The sequence below is a fragment of the Psammomys obesus genome, unplaced genomic scaffold (genome assembly GCF_907164565.1).
Source record: "Psammomys obesus unplaced genomic scaffold, mPsaObe1.curated_primary_1811, whole genome shotgun sequence".
Lineage (NCBI taxonomy): Eukaryota > Metazoa > Chordata > Mammalia > Rodentia > Muridae > Psammomys > Psammomys obesus.
Genome location: NW_026593286.1, coordinates 21,450,553 through 21,466,519, shown reverse-complemented (window position 1 = coordinate 21,466,519; position 15,967 = coordinate 21,450,553). Strand labels below are relative to the sequence as shown.

At 38.0% G+C, this 15,967-nt stretch overlaps 1 protein-coding gene and 1 pseudogene across 3 annotated transcripts in view; one reads left to right on the top strand and one right to left on the bottom strand.

The window, feature by feature from the left end:
• Positions 1-15,967, top strand: part of Spag16 (sperm associated antigen 16) — a 912,250-nt gene that overhangs the window by 3,828 nt on the left and 892,455 nt on the right. For all 3 annotated transcript variants that reach the window (XM_055617071.1, XM_055617070.1, XM_055617072.1), the window contains exons 2-3: positions 10,361-10,407; positions 11,753-11,848. In XM_055617071.1, the coding sequence (XP_055473046.1) occupies positions 10,361-10,407; positions 11,753-11,848 (143 nt within the window). The remainder of the gene's footprint in view (positions 1-10,360; positions 10,408-11,752; positions 11,849-15,967) is intronic.
• LOC129684006 (40S ribosomal protein S25-like) lies at positions 1,490-1,857 on the bottom strand (annotated as a pseudogene).

Sequence of the window (15,967 nt, the reverse complement as noted above, 5' to 3'; positions counted from 1 at the left end):
TTCCTTCCTTCCTTCCTTCCTTCCTTCCTTCCTTCCTTCCTTCCTTCTTCCTTCCTCTCTTTTGTTCTCTTTGTCTTTCTTTCTTTCTTTCTTTCTCTCTCTCTCTCTCTCTCTCTCTCTCTCTCTATCTCCCTCCTTCCTTCCTTTCTTTTTCTTTTTTTGAGACAGGGTTTCTCTTTGTAGCTCTAGCTGTCCTGGAACTCACTCTGTAGACCAGACTGGCCTCAAACTCACAGATAATTCCCTGCTCCACCTCCTGAGTCCTGGCAGGAATTTTCTTGATTGCTAATTGATTCAGGTGGGCACATCCCAATGTGGGTGGTGCCATCCCTAGGCCTGTGGGGCTAGGCTGTATTAGGAAGGTGGCTGAGCAAGCCAGAGAAGCAACCCTACAAGCAGTGTTCCTCCATGGTTCATGCTCTTGCTTTTCTTTCCTGCCTTGGATTCCCATAGTTGAGTGTAAATAAAACCATTCCTCTAACCACAAGGTCAGTGCTTCATCCTGTTAACAGAGAAACAAATTGGGATGATGTGGAAAATGCTTCTGTTAATACAGGCCTTGGGTTTTTGGTATGGCCCAGGGAGGGTGTTCAAGAAAAAGATCTCAAGGCTGCAATAATCCTTGGTACGTGTTGGTTGTTAGCAGTGGCTCTTCTCTTGTGAAGGGCTTCATGTTGTAAGTGCCTCTGTGATTTCAACTTCTACAAGGTGAACTGGCAGCAGAAGTGACTTGGCTCTTATCTTTGCCATCAACACAGCATTTAAAAGTCTAAATGAATTCCTTGTGGAGCCTCTTGTTAGGGAAATACTTATAATTTTATAAAATATCCTGGGGCAAGTAGGTGTCTACCAGACTCAAACAGAAAGTCTGGTGGTGGTTGCCAGTGATACTTTTAAAGTCATAGTTTGGAGAAGTTTTAGTTGCAGCAGTGACTGGGGCTTGCTGGTGAAGTTGGTTCCCAATTTCAGTTGTTAGATGTAGGCTGGGATGTGCTTGTGTTAAAGGAGCTGAAGGTTAATTGATTTTCGTGTTACTTGTCAAAACTGAAGCTTTTTCCAAAAGAGGAAAATGGAATGCATCCTTTAGGGAAGGGAAGCATCGAGGGTTTATATGCCTGTCTTCACTTCCTGGCTGCTGTTTAACTATTCTGTTTTTCTGGGTATTACAACAGTGAGAATTTAGCATTGTAGGCTGTGCCTCCTTTAAGGTGCCCACGGTCCCAAAAGCAGTTTCTCATGGCTGAGTGCAGGTAAGGTAGGCTGTGCAGCATCTTCAGCCCTGGATACAGACCCAGTATCCACAGCTGCAAAATCAAGGGTCCCAGAGTCACCCTGCACGAAGGCTGTTACATTAGACTGGTGTCCCATCTGACATGCCTGTTGTCTAGGAAGCGCCTCACTGCAGGAGAAATTTTCACCATTAGATTTTTTTATTATTATTATTTAATAAAAGTTTTCTTTTTCCAAATGCATAGCTGATTGAACCTGTTCATGCATCTTCAGCAGCTGGAGCATCTCCACGCTTTGTGTCTCTGGTGTAAATTACTTGGGCTCTGTGCTTTGAAGCCAGCTTGAGAAGTCCTTTACTAAGTAGCTCCTGAAGGGCTGCCCTGGCCAAGGAGCCACAACTCTTCAGTCTCTCAAAGACCGCAGCTGGAGCAATAAACTTAGAATTGGGAACGTCTTTACATACTTTGTTGTATGTGGCTCTGTCAAACAGGACTAGATTGTTGAGCTTGTCCTGAACTTGACCTTTGGACCAGTTCTTTTTGTCCTTGCCACCAGACTTATTTACTGAGTCTCTGTCTTTTTTGGCTGACTTCTGGTATCCTTCTTTTTGTCATCCTTGGGGGGCATGTCAAAGCTCACAGAGTGGCGATGACCACAGCAGCCTCACTAAGATGTTAGGAAAAAAAGCTCCACTGTTAACTTTAACTTAAATACAAATCCTATCTTTATTGCTTTATATTACTGTTTATTTTTAACATTTTGTTATTTTGTAAAATCAAAACCAAAAAACAAAAGGTAATTGAGTAACTGAATAGAGGTAGCTGAGATAATGGATTTATAGGTATCTGTCCTTCCCTTCCTTTATTTCTTCCTTTCTTTAAAAGTTTCTCAAGATAATATATTTCTGAGTTCATAAAATGATGTATTCTGAAATTTTATATGACTATGAAATATATTCGTAAAATATTTAATTACTAATTCCTCAACTGATATATGTCCAATTGTCATCAGAAAATGTGTGTTTAGATACTAGAAGTTATCTTACATTTATTCACATAAGTAGAGTTGACAACTTGAATGTAGATTTTAGACCAACAGCCATATTACAAAATCCAGAATGCTCAGTATTACTTGTATTAATGTCATGGGCTGTTCAGAAAGAACTGCTGTTTTGGACTGTGTCCTGTGGTCTGTGTTAACTTTAGTGATTCACACCTGTATGGGTAAATGACTAGTTGAATGCAGTAAATCCAGGTGAATACTGAGCTGCTTTGTGGCTAATAAGCTCCCAAGTCGCTACACGTCTGAAGACTATCACTGGAGTAGTAAACTTAGAGACAAATATCTTGACTTGTAGCCATTACATTTTCTGACGCCGTCGGGCATGCTGGCACATGCCCACAGTCCAGCCCTCAGAGTGCTGAATAAAGGAGGAGGAGTGCTATTTCTACACTAGGAGAAACTCTATAGCAAGGCTTTGTTTCAACAGAAATGTTCACATAGAAGAATTGTGTATAGATCTCCTGTCTTTGCGTCTCCTAGCTTACAAATTGGAAAGACCCGTGTGCTGCCATGCACCATGAGAACTCTACAGTTTACATGCTGACTGACAGTTATTTCAGCTCCGAGCAGAAGATGTCTTATAGCTGCCTAGTACTAGAGTGGCCAGTAGCTTTCCATTCTTGCCAAGTCTGTTGAGTTACTGGTAACTTCGTGAATATGGTGCTAATAATTCAGAGGACTCATGAAGACTTGTTGGTAAAGACTGCCAGAAGTAAACAGCAGTGGGAATGTGATAACAGGCATGCCAATTATTTGCCATCTCTTAGCTGTATTTCTCAGTTAACTTTGTTTAATCTGGTATTCCTAAGAGAGGGAAGATGACATCAATGCCTGCTATGTATAGTACCTTTTCACTTTGGTAAATAAATGTTAATGAGGGAGTATCCAGGCTAGATTTTTTTTTTTTTATTGCTTCTATGAGCATTGATAGAAAAGAATAGATAGAAAAGAATACAAAGTGATTTCTGTCTGCAGTAGCACTGGAAAGCATAATTAGTGTGGTTTTGTTCTGGTTCTTCCTAAAGAAGCTGCTGGCGGCAGTTGCTACCTATGAGTGTCAGTGGAAGAATCTCGCATGTGAAGAAGTTTGTTTATTGCTTAGAGTTGCAAATTGTTCACTGATTAGTGCCTGTGGCTGATTTGCAGAAGAACACACTTGTGACCCACTCAGGCTGTCATCTCTTTCCAGCTAAATGTCCCTCTGACGCATCTGCATCTGGTCTTGATGTGTATCTTCTGTGATAGTGTCAGTGCTCTATAACACTTGGGAGTGTCTGCAGTATAAACAGTGTCCTTTCTTCTACTAGATGCCATCAGAAAATACTTTAGAGATTAGGATTTGCTCCTCTGTGACTAAGTGTCAGGGAGTGTCGCATACTGTAAAACTCTCAAATCCCTAAATTCTTTCACATGTTAATATGTGGCAGAGTGGGAGCTGCAGCCTTTGACTAGACACTCACTCTAGGAGACAGAATCTGGCCTGTAAGTGGGAGGTGCTGTGGATGTAGGCAGGGCAAGAGAGAAGGACAAGGATGGCTGTAGAATGAGGCTTGGCAGGAGCCAGAACTGAGGGCACCAACCAGAAGAGGTGGAAGACAAGACTTGGAGCTGGAGTTCAACATTACCGTTATTCTATTCTTTGAAGCAATAGTAGGCAGACAGTGGGTAGAGACCTTTGAACAGCTCAAAGACCATATGCTCACTTATTTTCCCCAGTGGAAAGCAGCCCTGCCTGCAAACCATGGAGAGTTTAACAGTTGAGATGTTTCCTAGAACACAGGATCTCCTGAGAGATCAGGAAAAAAGAAAGAAAGTTGTTCAGTGAAAGTGGAAACAGTGAAGAGTTAATTTCTTTTTTTCGTACAATGGTCCATGACTAACCCCTTTGCACCCTTGCAAGACTGCCTGTTAGAGAAACGCTTTGCAAAACCTTTTCACATGTGATGCTCCACTAGATTCTTCTTCATTTCTGCTCTCAGGCTGTCCCAAGCGTCAGCGGGATCAGTGTCTGAACACAGTGCATTCTCTCTATGAGGTCCTTCAGGGCTTTGGAATGGAACACGTTCCTGTGCTGGGCAGGTTGTCTGTTTTCACTGGGTGGATCGTGAGTTGGCACCTGGCCTCAAGGCCGTCTTTAGCCCAGCAATGGAGAGGTGTGTGGTTAAGACCCTCGGCATGTATTGCACTGCTGTGTCTATTCTTACTTCCTTTTTCCTTTCTCCTCCACTTTCCACATTCACTGAGTTCTGCGTGCATGTTTGTAAGTTGCCACAGAATCATTTAGGATTAGCTTTGCATTTGGCCATGTGTTGCTAGCTATCCAGACAACAGATGCATACAAATACCCATGCCAAAGCTTTTCAAGAACACTGTAACACTGCATGTGAGATGAATTGTTCTGGAAAGCTTTTCTGTACACATCATGTTGTGGATACTTAAAGATATCAGTCACAGAGTGTATCAGCTCCTCTGTTGGGTGCTTTGTTCTGTATCTGATATTTCTTCTTAATCCTTTGGCCTCAGTTAGATTAATGATCAGCTGTGTAGCCTCTAGCTGTTTTATACTTCTCTTTCCTCCGTGGTCCTCACATTGAGCTATTTAAATGATTTAATCTAGATGCTAGTAAGGAGCCACTGTGAGTTGGAAAACAAATATGTGAGTTCATTACCCAGGATATTGAAAACAAATTTCATATTTATATATCTAAGATATTAATAAGCCCCACATTCTTATTGTGCCAGTATAGAAACAGTATGATATCACAGAAAATTATTAGCATTGTGCTCAAGAAACTTGTCATTTATAGTCATGTGATTCCCTAGGAGTCTCTTAATTTCAATTTTTTAATTTTAATCTTAGAGATGATTGAGACATTTAGTCTCAAAGTGTCATTTTGAAAATAAGCATTATTACAGTCCATTGGAAACAGTGCCATGCTTTATAAAATGATATTTTTGTTATAATCTGCTTTTTATTGTGAGGAGGCAATATGTTCTTCATAATTAAAAGTTATTGCCTAGAATATTTGCTGGAAAGGAGTTCCGAGAGTTATCTGACATAGCCAATTTTCTGAGAACAAGTCACACTTTCATCTTTATATCACCTTGATAACAACCCACCTGTGGCATCAAGCCCTCTTAGAGGCAGAGTGTGCTTATTTGTAATGTTAAAGTCTCTGCAGAGGATTTTGGAATATTTGCTTTGTTTTTTAATTTATTCTGTACAAGTGGGAAGAACGTCTTTATTTTCCGGAGACTGACAAGCGGTGCTATTGAAATCACCTTGGAATAGCCACTTCTCAGAAGGGGCTATTGTCCCCCAGCTCAGCCTCAGAAAATGCAAATCTAGAACTGGAGGGAGATTTAGAATGGCTTACATTTGTCCTCTCATCTTAAACAATGAGCTGTGATCTGCTTCATTGGCATATCAGGGGAGCAGTGTTTACACAACAGTGAGACAGATTTTTTTTAGAACAAGTATTGCAACCAGGTTTGGGGGGGCACAGAAATCAGCATTTGAATTACATAATAAACTTATGTCTACAAAGTACTTTCTTCTGTTAGTTGCCTTGGTCATGGTGTTTTATCACAGTAACAGAAAAATAACTAACACAATATATTTACCTTATATGGTTATGTTTTAAAAATGGTTGCTTTAGTTAGCAAACAAATAAGTTGACATTTTATACATTTATATCATGCACCTTGTTTTATAGTCCTTATTGTATCACCCTCTCTAGGTCCATCCTTCCATATTTCACTGATCTCACTCTGATACTATCTATTTTGTTATCATGTATATGATATGAATATATTAATATAATATATGGGGATTTCTCATATGAAAGAAAACATGCAGCATTTGTCCTTCTGAGTCTTAATGTGATGATTTTTGTTTCCATTTTCCTGCATGTGACATATTTTTCTTCTTTATAACTAGACAGAATTCTGTTGTGTACATATGCTTGCCACATTTTCTTTATCAGTTCATGTTAACAGACATCTAAGCTGTGTCTGTGTTTTGGCTCTTGTGAACAGATAGACAGGGAACACAGCTGTATAGGGATTTCCATGTATGTTGACTTCAGTCCCTTTGGATTTATATTCAAGAATGTTAAGCTGGATCATATGTTAGCTCAGATTTTCCTTTTTTGAGGGGCTCTTCACTTGGTGCAGTGAAACTACTGAAAGTCTATGCTCTTTGAAAAATGTCAAATATATGACTCATTATTGCCACACAGCCCTCATGCTGTGCTTCCAGACTTACTTTCTAATTGGAAATGTGTTCTCTTTGATCAATATCTCTGCATTTTCTCCACCCTTAACCTGGGGTAACTATCTTCTACTTTGTGTTTGTTTGTTTCTTTCTTTAAACTTTTTATCGGTTCTTTGTGAGTTTCACATCATGCACCCCAGTCCCAATCATCTCTCCCTTCTTACCTGCCTTCTACCCTTGCAGCCCCCTGATCCCAAAAGAGAAAAAAATCTTACTGCGGAAGCTGTAGTGTGTCACATTGTGTTTCACAGTATACCCATTTGTCTACACATTTTTGCTTGCAAATGTTAATTGTAATGGCTTGTTGGTCTGGTAGAGGCCTCTGGCTTCTGTTACTTTATCAATATTGGAACCTCAGTGGGATACCTGTTGCCCTGTGTCATGGAGAGCCTGTAGCTTTGATTCTATAGGACTGTCCCCTTCATGCACTCCAGCATTTCATCAATGGGGTAGATGTTGGGGTAGGCCGATTTAAAACACTGGATATGGGCCTGAGGGGTATCTGAGCTGGCCAGACTCCTGCTCTTCTATCTCAACCTGAAACATTCTCCCCTCATCCCCACAACTAGGGCCAGCTCTAATCTGATGCCCAGAAGATGCAGGGCCTGCTCTTCCAAGTGTTGCAGCCAGAGAGGGACGTGGATATTTCCAGTTCTCTCACCCTCATGACCCTGCTCTCTCACCTCCATCGTTGGCAAGGGATGAAGGAGGGGAGGAGGGCATCTCTTCTCCCACACTGCCCAAGCTCTTCCATTCTCATTCCCTTGGGGCTGGCTCACAGCTCTACTATGCTGCTCAGGTGAGGGACAGGGCCAGCTCTTCTGCTCTCATGACACAGCATCCATACCTGCAATGCCTCTAGGGGCAGGGGACTTTATGTTTCTTTAAGTTGAACAATTTGTGGTTTCCAGATATAAGTGAGATTCTATGTGTTTCTTTGTGTCTTTGATTCATTTTTGCTTGGCTTACTGTCTTCCAGGTTCTTCTATACTGCATTAAGCAGTGTTTGCTTATTGTTCTTTTAAGCCATATGCTGTTGGAAATTTGTTATGTACCAATATATAGTAAACACTGAGTGTGGTAACTGAGGTGCTATCCTAAATATCAAAGCGGCTGTGGAACTTGGATTACACAGTTATTCAGAGGACTTAAAATTGGTAAAGGAAAAAGTAACTTAAAGGTATAAAGCCAGTAGCTTGGTGCTCCCTAAGGCATAGCTAGCAAGGTATTACAGGAGGAGGAAGAAAATGCTATTGGGAATAGTTTTGCAGCATTAGATAACCAGCACAAGCAGTCATGACTCTCCTTAGAGTATTTAATGTGCATACGCTGAAGTTATGAAACAGATTTTATGCATACACAATCTGTGTATAGTTGTTGCTTAATCTTTGATTATTTTTAAGCCTAATTACTTTTCACCATATTATTGAGAGAGAAACTCTCTGATCACAGAATATTGACTGTTTGGCAAAAGTCTGGTACCTGGGAATTGGTCATAGGTGAATTCGAGTTGAGGGTCTCATATGAGTGAAATGAATAGGCAGACAGTGAAGGTTATTATTTAGAGGATTAGAATCCCATGAGAGACAAGTGGCAAACATACCTAGTGTTTACTCAGAACAAGAATCCCTGCAGACCATGAAGAGGCTGCAATATCGCAAAGCTGAAATCTGGGCCTGATTCCCAACTTCGGTCCAAGGTCTTGAAAGTTGTATCTTATAGGTTTTTTTTTTTTAAATTCTTCTATATTTATTATTTATTACAATTTATTCACTTTGTATACTGGCTGTAGCCCCCTCCCTCATCTCCTCCCAATCTCACTCTCCTTCCCTCTTCTCTCCCTAAGCCCCTCCCCTAGTCTACTGATAGGGGAGGTCTTCCTCCCCTTCTGTCTGACCCTAACCTATCAGGTCTCATTAGGACTGGCTGCATTGTTTTTCTCTGTGGCCTGGCAAGGCTGTATCCAAAATGGCCATCCTACCAAAAGCAATCTGCAGATTCAATGCAATTCCCATCAAAATGTCAACACAATTCTTTACAGAACTTGAAAGAACAATTCTCAATTTCATAAAACAAAAACAAAAAACCCAGAATTGTTAAAACAATAAATCTCCTGGAGGTATCGCCATCCCTGATCTCAAGCTGTACTGTAGAGCAACAGTAATTAAAAACTGCAAGGTACTGGCAGAGAAACAGACTAGAAGATAAATGGAATCAAATAGAAGACACAGAAATAAACCCACACACCTACAGATACTTGATTTTTGACAAAGAAGTCAAACCATACAGTGGAAAAAGATAGCATCTTCAACAAATGGTGCTGGTCTAACTGGATGTCTACATGTAGAAAAATGCACTGTATTTATCACCCTTCACAAAACTAAAGTGTAAGTGTATTTTTTAATTTTGACTTGTAAAAATGGAGATAATAGTTCCAGACTGAAACAAGATGGGGAGTAAATGTCTTAGTAAATGGGATATAGGTAGATCTATGCCAACTTCTTATTAAATGTTGTGTATTATCTATTTTTGTTACAAATAACAGAACTTGTCGTATATATATTTCAGACATAAAGTGTTAATACAAAAAGAAACAAAATAAAATGGACTAATCTCATCTTTGACTTTAGTAACTATTACTGTATACTCAAGTGTCTAATTCACAGTATTTAAGCTTAGAAAGTCAATTCAGAGTAATAATGCTAAAATGTAGGCAACCAGCCAACTGGAAAAAAAAATCATGCTCCTGAGGCTGTTGTGGGCATTTATTATTATTTCCTTTAATGGAATGTTATGTTAAAATTTTCATTTGTTAGTAGAGCAATACAGCTTTTAAATTTCTCACAGAAGCACTTCTAGAACTTGTCGTTGGAATAATTTTGTGTACCTTAATACTTTAGGCATTCATACAATACTTAATTGAGTGCTATGTTAGTTTATATATGCTATAAGATAGGGAAACTTTACTATAAACAGCTTAATTAGAATCCTAGGTCTTTCAAAAGTAGGGATTTAAGTATTATTCATGTAAGCATCAATATTTTCCACCTATTTTTAAATATTGGTGTGCCTGTTGTATTATTCACTAACAATACTTTTAACCAAATAAAGTCATATTACATTATGATTACTTAGAAGCTTTTGAAAATTCAGTTTTTCTTCAGATAATTAGAACATTGAACTATTTTCTTATTTATCTTTATGTGAATGAATGTGTGCAAATGTGTTTGTATGTGTGTTCCGGTGTGTACGTTCAGGCATAATTCAGGCTATGGATGGAGATCAAGAACAACCTTAGGCATTTGTCCCCACTTCCCACCTTCCAGGAGAGGGTGACTGTTGTTCGCTGCTGCTCTGCTGGCTAGTCTGTCTTTGAGTCTCCCATCCTGACTGCTTTCACGTGGCTTGTGGGTCTCTGCACTTGTGTCCTCATGCTTGCATGGCCGTCACTCTGCCCACCGAGGACCCAAGCCCTCTTTCTGACTCAGGTTATCTTAGCGATATCTTCAATCTTGTAAATATTCTTAGAATCAAACTGGAAATTACAAAGTAATATTCGTATGAACAGATATAAATGTAGTTTTTCATAAACTTAATGGTATAAAAATACTAATTGAAATAATTTATATCTAAATGTATAGGCCTTGTGGAGAAAAAGGTTGAAATAGAATTATATGTACTTAAAAATTTCATATTTAGGTAATTAGATCTATTACTGTATTTGAGGTCAAGTAATGTTAATATAATAACATTATTCCACTATTTTGCATTTAAACTTGACAAACTACTCAGATGTCTCCATAACTGAAGTATCGGAAGATGACTGTGAATACGAAGAGGTAACTTGTTAATTTTGCATCTTAGGGAATTCACTGTAGCCATTCCTGTGAATGGTTTGTGTTGTTTTTTGGAACATATAAGAACTTTATTTAAGATAAACTAATTTTTGAGTAGAAGTTAGCTATTGGCTTCTTATGAGTGCTGTCTATACTTGGTGGGGGGGGGACCTGCCTGTTTCAGTAACCATCATCATTCTTTAGATTCAGCTCCTGTCACTCCCTTGTCTATGGCTCCATAGATGGTCATTCCATACTGGAACTTTTTTCATCATGCGGTTTGTTCTTGACAGGAATTGCCAGATTGCTAGCACCGGTTGGAGCTCAGGCCTCTGTTTCTTCTACCCTAACTTTAGCTCTGCAAAGCATGCTCCTGTCTCAGCATTTTTCTTTAATTCATTGTTCTCACCAAAATCTGCCATTACTTCTGAGACTTGGATATAAAGTCACTTTTAGATGTCAGAAACTGAATGTGTGGAAGCAAGCCTGGTGGCCTGCGGCCTGGACAGGCAAGAGGCTCGTTAGTTATTTAATGGATACTTAATGGATCTCTAAAATCATACAGTGTCCTACGTGGGTTATATTTCCCTTTCTTTCTTTCTTTCTTTCTTTCTTTCTTTCTTTCTTTCTTTCTTTCTTTCTTTCCTTCCTTCCTTCCTTCTTTCTCTCTCTCTCTTTCTCTGTCTTTACTTCTTTCTCTCTCTCTTTTTTCTTTTTTTCTTTGAGACAGACTTGCTCTGTGTAGCCTTGGCTGTCCAGCACTCTCTTTGTACACGAGGCTGGCCTTGAACTCTCAAAGATCCATCTGCCTTTGCTTCTCTGAGTGCTGGGATTATAGGCATGCACTACTGTTCCTGGATAGATTATATTTCTTGGAAGATTAAGTTTAGAAAGAAAATTTCTGAAGCTGAATGTAGATATGTTCCCTTATGTTTCCATGTCAGCATTAATTAAAAATGATGCTTTGTTTAGTTGTACAGTTTACTTCCTCAGTGCATGAGACCTGCCCAATATTGTACCCTATTTCTGGGTTAGTTATGCATGGTCAACTATAGTCCAAAAATTCGTCTTGAAAACTCCACAGATAAAGAATAAATTTTAAATGACTTTACTGTAGGCTGTAGTTATGATTGTTATGTTACTATTATCATCATTACTAGTTTCTTATTGTGTCTAGTTTATAAATTAAACATTATTGTATGCTTATATGGAAACAATAGTATATGTAAGGTTGAAGTCTAACCACAGTTTGAAGCATCTGCAGGATTTCTGAGAATGTGTTCCTCATATTAGGGGGATTGCTGTATGTCACTTGACATTTCTGCCCATTCTTCCTGTCCTTCTCTAGATACCAGATGACAATTTCAGCATTCCAGAAGGAGAAGAAGATCTGACAAAAGCAATTAACATAATTCAAGAGCAGGCCACAGACACTGAGATTTTGGTGAGAATTCTGAACATTACTCTAGCTTGTAGTTTAACATGAATACTTTATATGAAGCATTGGAAGTAATTTAACTCCAAAGTATGAAAAAATACTGTCATCTGAAATATCTTTTCACTTTTATTAATTTTTATAACGCACACTTAAAGTAAACTTTATTTATTCTTTGCAACATTGCCAGATAATGTCTATTCTTATATGAGTTTTTACCAACTGATACCAACAGTTTCCTTTCCTGAGAACTGATTAATCTAGTAAAGAGATTAAGTCAAAATTATTCCGCAATGATATTGACTGTGTCAACTACAAATTATGCAGTAGGCTTTATAAGCATCTGTGTCTTTGTTTTCCCAGAAGAATACAGAATATATAGATTGCTTAACATTTCATGACACTTTCTTTTCTGGGACAAGAACTAATTTTGTTAAGAATAAAATAAGAAATCACAAAGCTTTTTTTTTTTAACTAAGAGTTTCTTACCAGGACAGTTTTACAGAGACAGGTTGCAGAGAGAACAAGCTATATACAGGTGAAGACAGAATGAACCAGAGAATGATAAAGGGCTAGAAGATTAAAACATATTGCCAGAATTATTTTGAGACCAAGCAGAGAGATTCAGTCAGAAACCAAGGGAAGCTCAGCTTGGAGAGAAGTTTAGACCAGAAACACGCTGAGTTGAACCAGACAGTGAGAGTTCAGAAAGGGCTAGAAAAGCTTGGGAATGGCTCTCATCTCATCCCCTCATCAGAGGAAATAAAAACATTTACAGTCTTTAAAAAAATAAGAAATTATGTGTGATAATATTAAATTAAACAAGACTCTTGACATCTTTCTAACACTGAAAAGAATATTAAAAAATTGACCATAATTTAATGAGACCAAAAGACACTTTATAATTTCACACAAACATTAATTTAAAAGGATGCTTTTATTTAGTTGCAAGCATGGCTTCTTCAGTGAAAAATGGTCTATTAGACTTTGCTCTTCTTTTTAAAAAAATTATTTATTGTTTTATATTTTAATTATTTATTTATTTTTACAAAAAGATAATTTTAAGAAGAACTGAGTAGTAAGGCTTTCTGGAGATTGTCACATCTATCCTTCTCATACGACAGATGAGACGACTCAGGCCCAGAGAAAGAAAGTATTCAGACTGAGTCAAACCATTCATTGGAGCATAATACAGTTTAATGTTTTTTTTTTATTACTCCCTATTTTAATGCTACAATTCAAAGTGTCTTGTTTAAAGGGCCATGATTCAAAGTGCTTAACTTTTCATATGCATACAGTCGTCCTACCAATTCCCGTTATTTTTGGTGAAATACAAAACTGGATAGGTAGAGTTATATGTGTCTCAGAAATCCTCATTATTTATCAGTGTAGAGGGTGACTGTGATGCAGGCAGTCTGGGATCCACTGGGAATCACTAGACTGGACTCCTTTCCCAGCCTCCATCAGTCACTCTGGTACTTAACAGTGTATCTGGTCAAATACTTCGTTTGACTAGAGGGGAAACAATCCAAGTCACAAAAGCAATAAAAACTTAAGGTCTTGAAATAGTCTAAAGATTAATAACAGTAAGATTCAAAATTATATCAGAATATTGAGAGAGGGGGATATGGGAGGAGGGCAGGAGAGAGTGGGAGGGGACGATGCAGGGGCTACAGCTGGGACGCAAAGTGAATAAAGTGTAATGCGTCCCAGCTGTAGCACCTACATCGTCCCCTCCTCCTCCCGCCCTTCTCCCATACCCCTCTCCCAGTCCACTGATAAGGGAGGTCTCTTATACTCATTTCAGCCCCTTTATATTTAGTAGACTTCTTTCCTCTAGGAATCTGTTGAATCTTCCAGTTCTCTATATATTTAACAATTGAATAAACCTGAAAAGGAAGATTTCATGAGTCCGTAGTTGGTTACACCCTGTTATGAATGCAGTGATCTAGCTCATAGTGAAATGTATCTTGTGATAAACTCAGTGAATAAATCCCTTCTAGGAAGGCACAAAGTGGGGTCTCTGACATAGCTCTACTAGTCTTTTGATATCTCGATGCTGTGACTTACAGGAAAATATTGAAAACAGTCTTTTGGATGAAGTTAAAAGGCATGTTTTTTTCACTGGTTATCTTACCTCTTAATTTGTCATTTTGTTAGTAAATGCCATAGTTTGAACTCTAAATAAAATGTGCGTGTATTATATTTAGGGTAACTGTTGAAGGCATGGAAAAATAGGTATGATCTAATTCAGTTGTACTTTATACTAGTTTTTCACAAGTGTTAACATAAGTAACTATGGATCTATGTGCCAGTGCCTGTATGTGTGTGTATACATATTTGTATACACAAATATAGATATATGTATATATGTATATATATATGTGCATGAATGTATGTATTTCTCTGTGTGTATTCCTTAGAGATGATAATTATATAATTTAAAGAGTGAAAGGTTTATTTACATTCAGTTGGGTTTCCTTATATAAAGTTTTCTTGTAAGTATGTTATGGTTATAGGTTCCTTACAGACTTCGATTCTTGTTTACTTTGCCATCTTTTGTAGTGCTAACGTTTCTGATGATTTTAATTTTTTTTATTTTTATTTTTATTTTTATAAAAATTTGACTTGATTTTTAAAGATTCGTATAAAATTATGATGAAGTTTCTGATATTTTGGCCTTCATTTTCTCTATACCTTTCTTTCTTTACCTCCTTCTCTAAGACATTCAGAAGAATAAAGTGATTTCTTGAGAATGTTTATGTGTTATTTTTTTATGAAGTCAAAATGAGGTCTAGGCCAAGCTACAGTGTTGTATGCTTAACAATTCCCAGAGTATAACGGAGGTCTGACAGTGCTGCTCTTCTCACTCAGCTTTTTATTCTGTTTTAGAAAGTGTGTTATTTTTTTACAAGATTGGCATGTTAGCATATAAAGTTTTATTGTTGGCTGGGCATGGTGGTGCACACCTTTAATCTTAACACTTGGGAGGCAGAGGCAGGTGGATCTCTGTGAATTTGAGGCCAGCCTGGTCTACACAGTGAGTTCCAGGACAGCCAAGGCTACAGGATAAACCCTGGTTGAACCCCTCCCCCTCCCTAAAGCTTTATGGTAGCCGGTTTGGTGACATACTATAGTAGTATAGACCAGAGGATCATGAGGTAGAGGCCAGTCTAGGTTAAACTGTGAAAGAAGTTTTATTGTGATTACTTTAAGACAAATAAGTACATATTATAGAATTTAATATTTCATATGAAAACTCTTGATTGTTATTGCTCATATAGACAATCTCTCTGGAGTCTTCAATTAAGAGTATAATTGTATTCTAAATACAAAAGCATGAAAAGCGTGAGAAGCCCCATAGGTGTTTTTAGAAACTACAGAGAATGCATTCTCTTTTAGTCTGTTTTTTCCTACTTCTCTTCTTCCAGTTTTCCCAATTCCTTTTCTCATCCATCTCATAAAAATACTGTCCACAGCCCCTATGGAGTTGATGAATTCATTTACTTTCATTAGGATGGAATCCATAGTATATACTCCTTCCATTAAACTGCTCCAGCAGTTATTTGTGCTGTAGTATTTCTAAAACACAAGGTGCCAAAATGGGTGTCGTATTTAATAAATGAAAGCTATCAACATATCTTTTCATTTCTCTTTCCTTTGTTTTTCAGTTTGCTATATTGTGCTGAAAGGTAGAGCTTACCTCTTTATAGTCCTTCAGGGCCTAATATTCCTCTTGACTCAGCATCTTTGTAATTGTTGATGCTGTTTCTGGCTTTCATTTATAATTGTGTTCAAATACTCCTTCATTCAGTGCTAATTGTAGTTTGGAAAGACACAGTCCTAACTGGTGAAATCTGGAAGCTCAAATCCCCAAGACCACAGTTTCTGTTGGAAGAAGGCTGGATAAGATTTGGTCAGCCCTGAAATTATACATATACAAATAACGTTAAGTGGATTGAGAAAATTGTATTTGTGTATTTAGGAATATATATGTATATAATAGTAGTTAACAAAAATGAAGCCCCAAATTTGAAAGCAAGCAGGGAGGAGTACAATGAAGAGTTTAGAGGGAGAATGAGAAAGGAAGAAATGTGATTATATTTCAAATGATGTGATTATAATCTC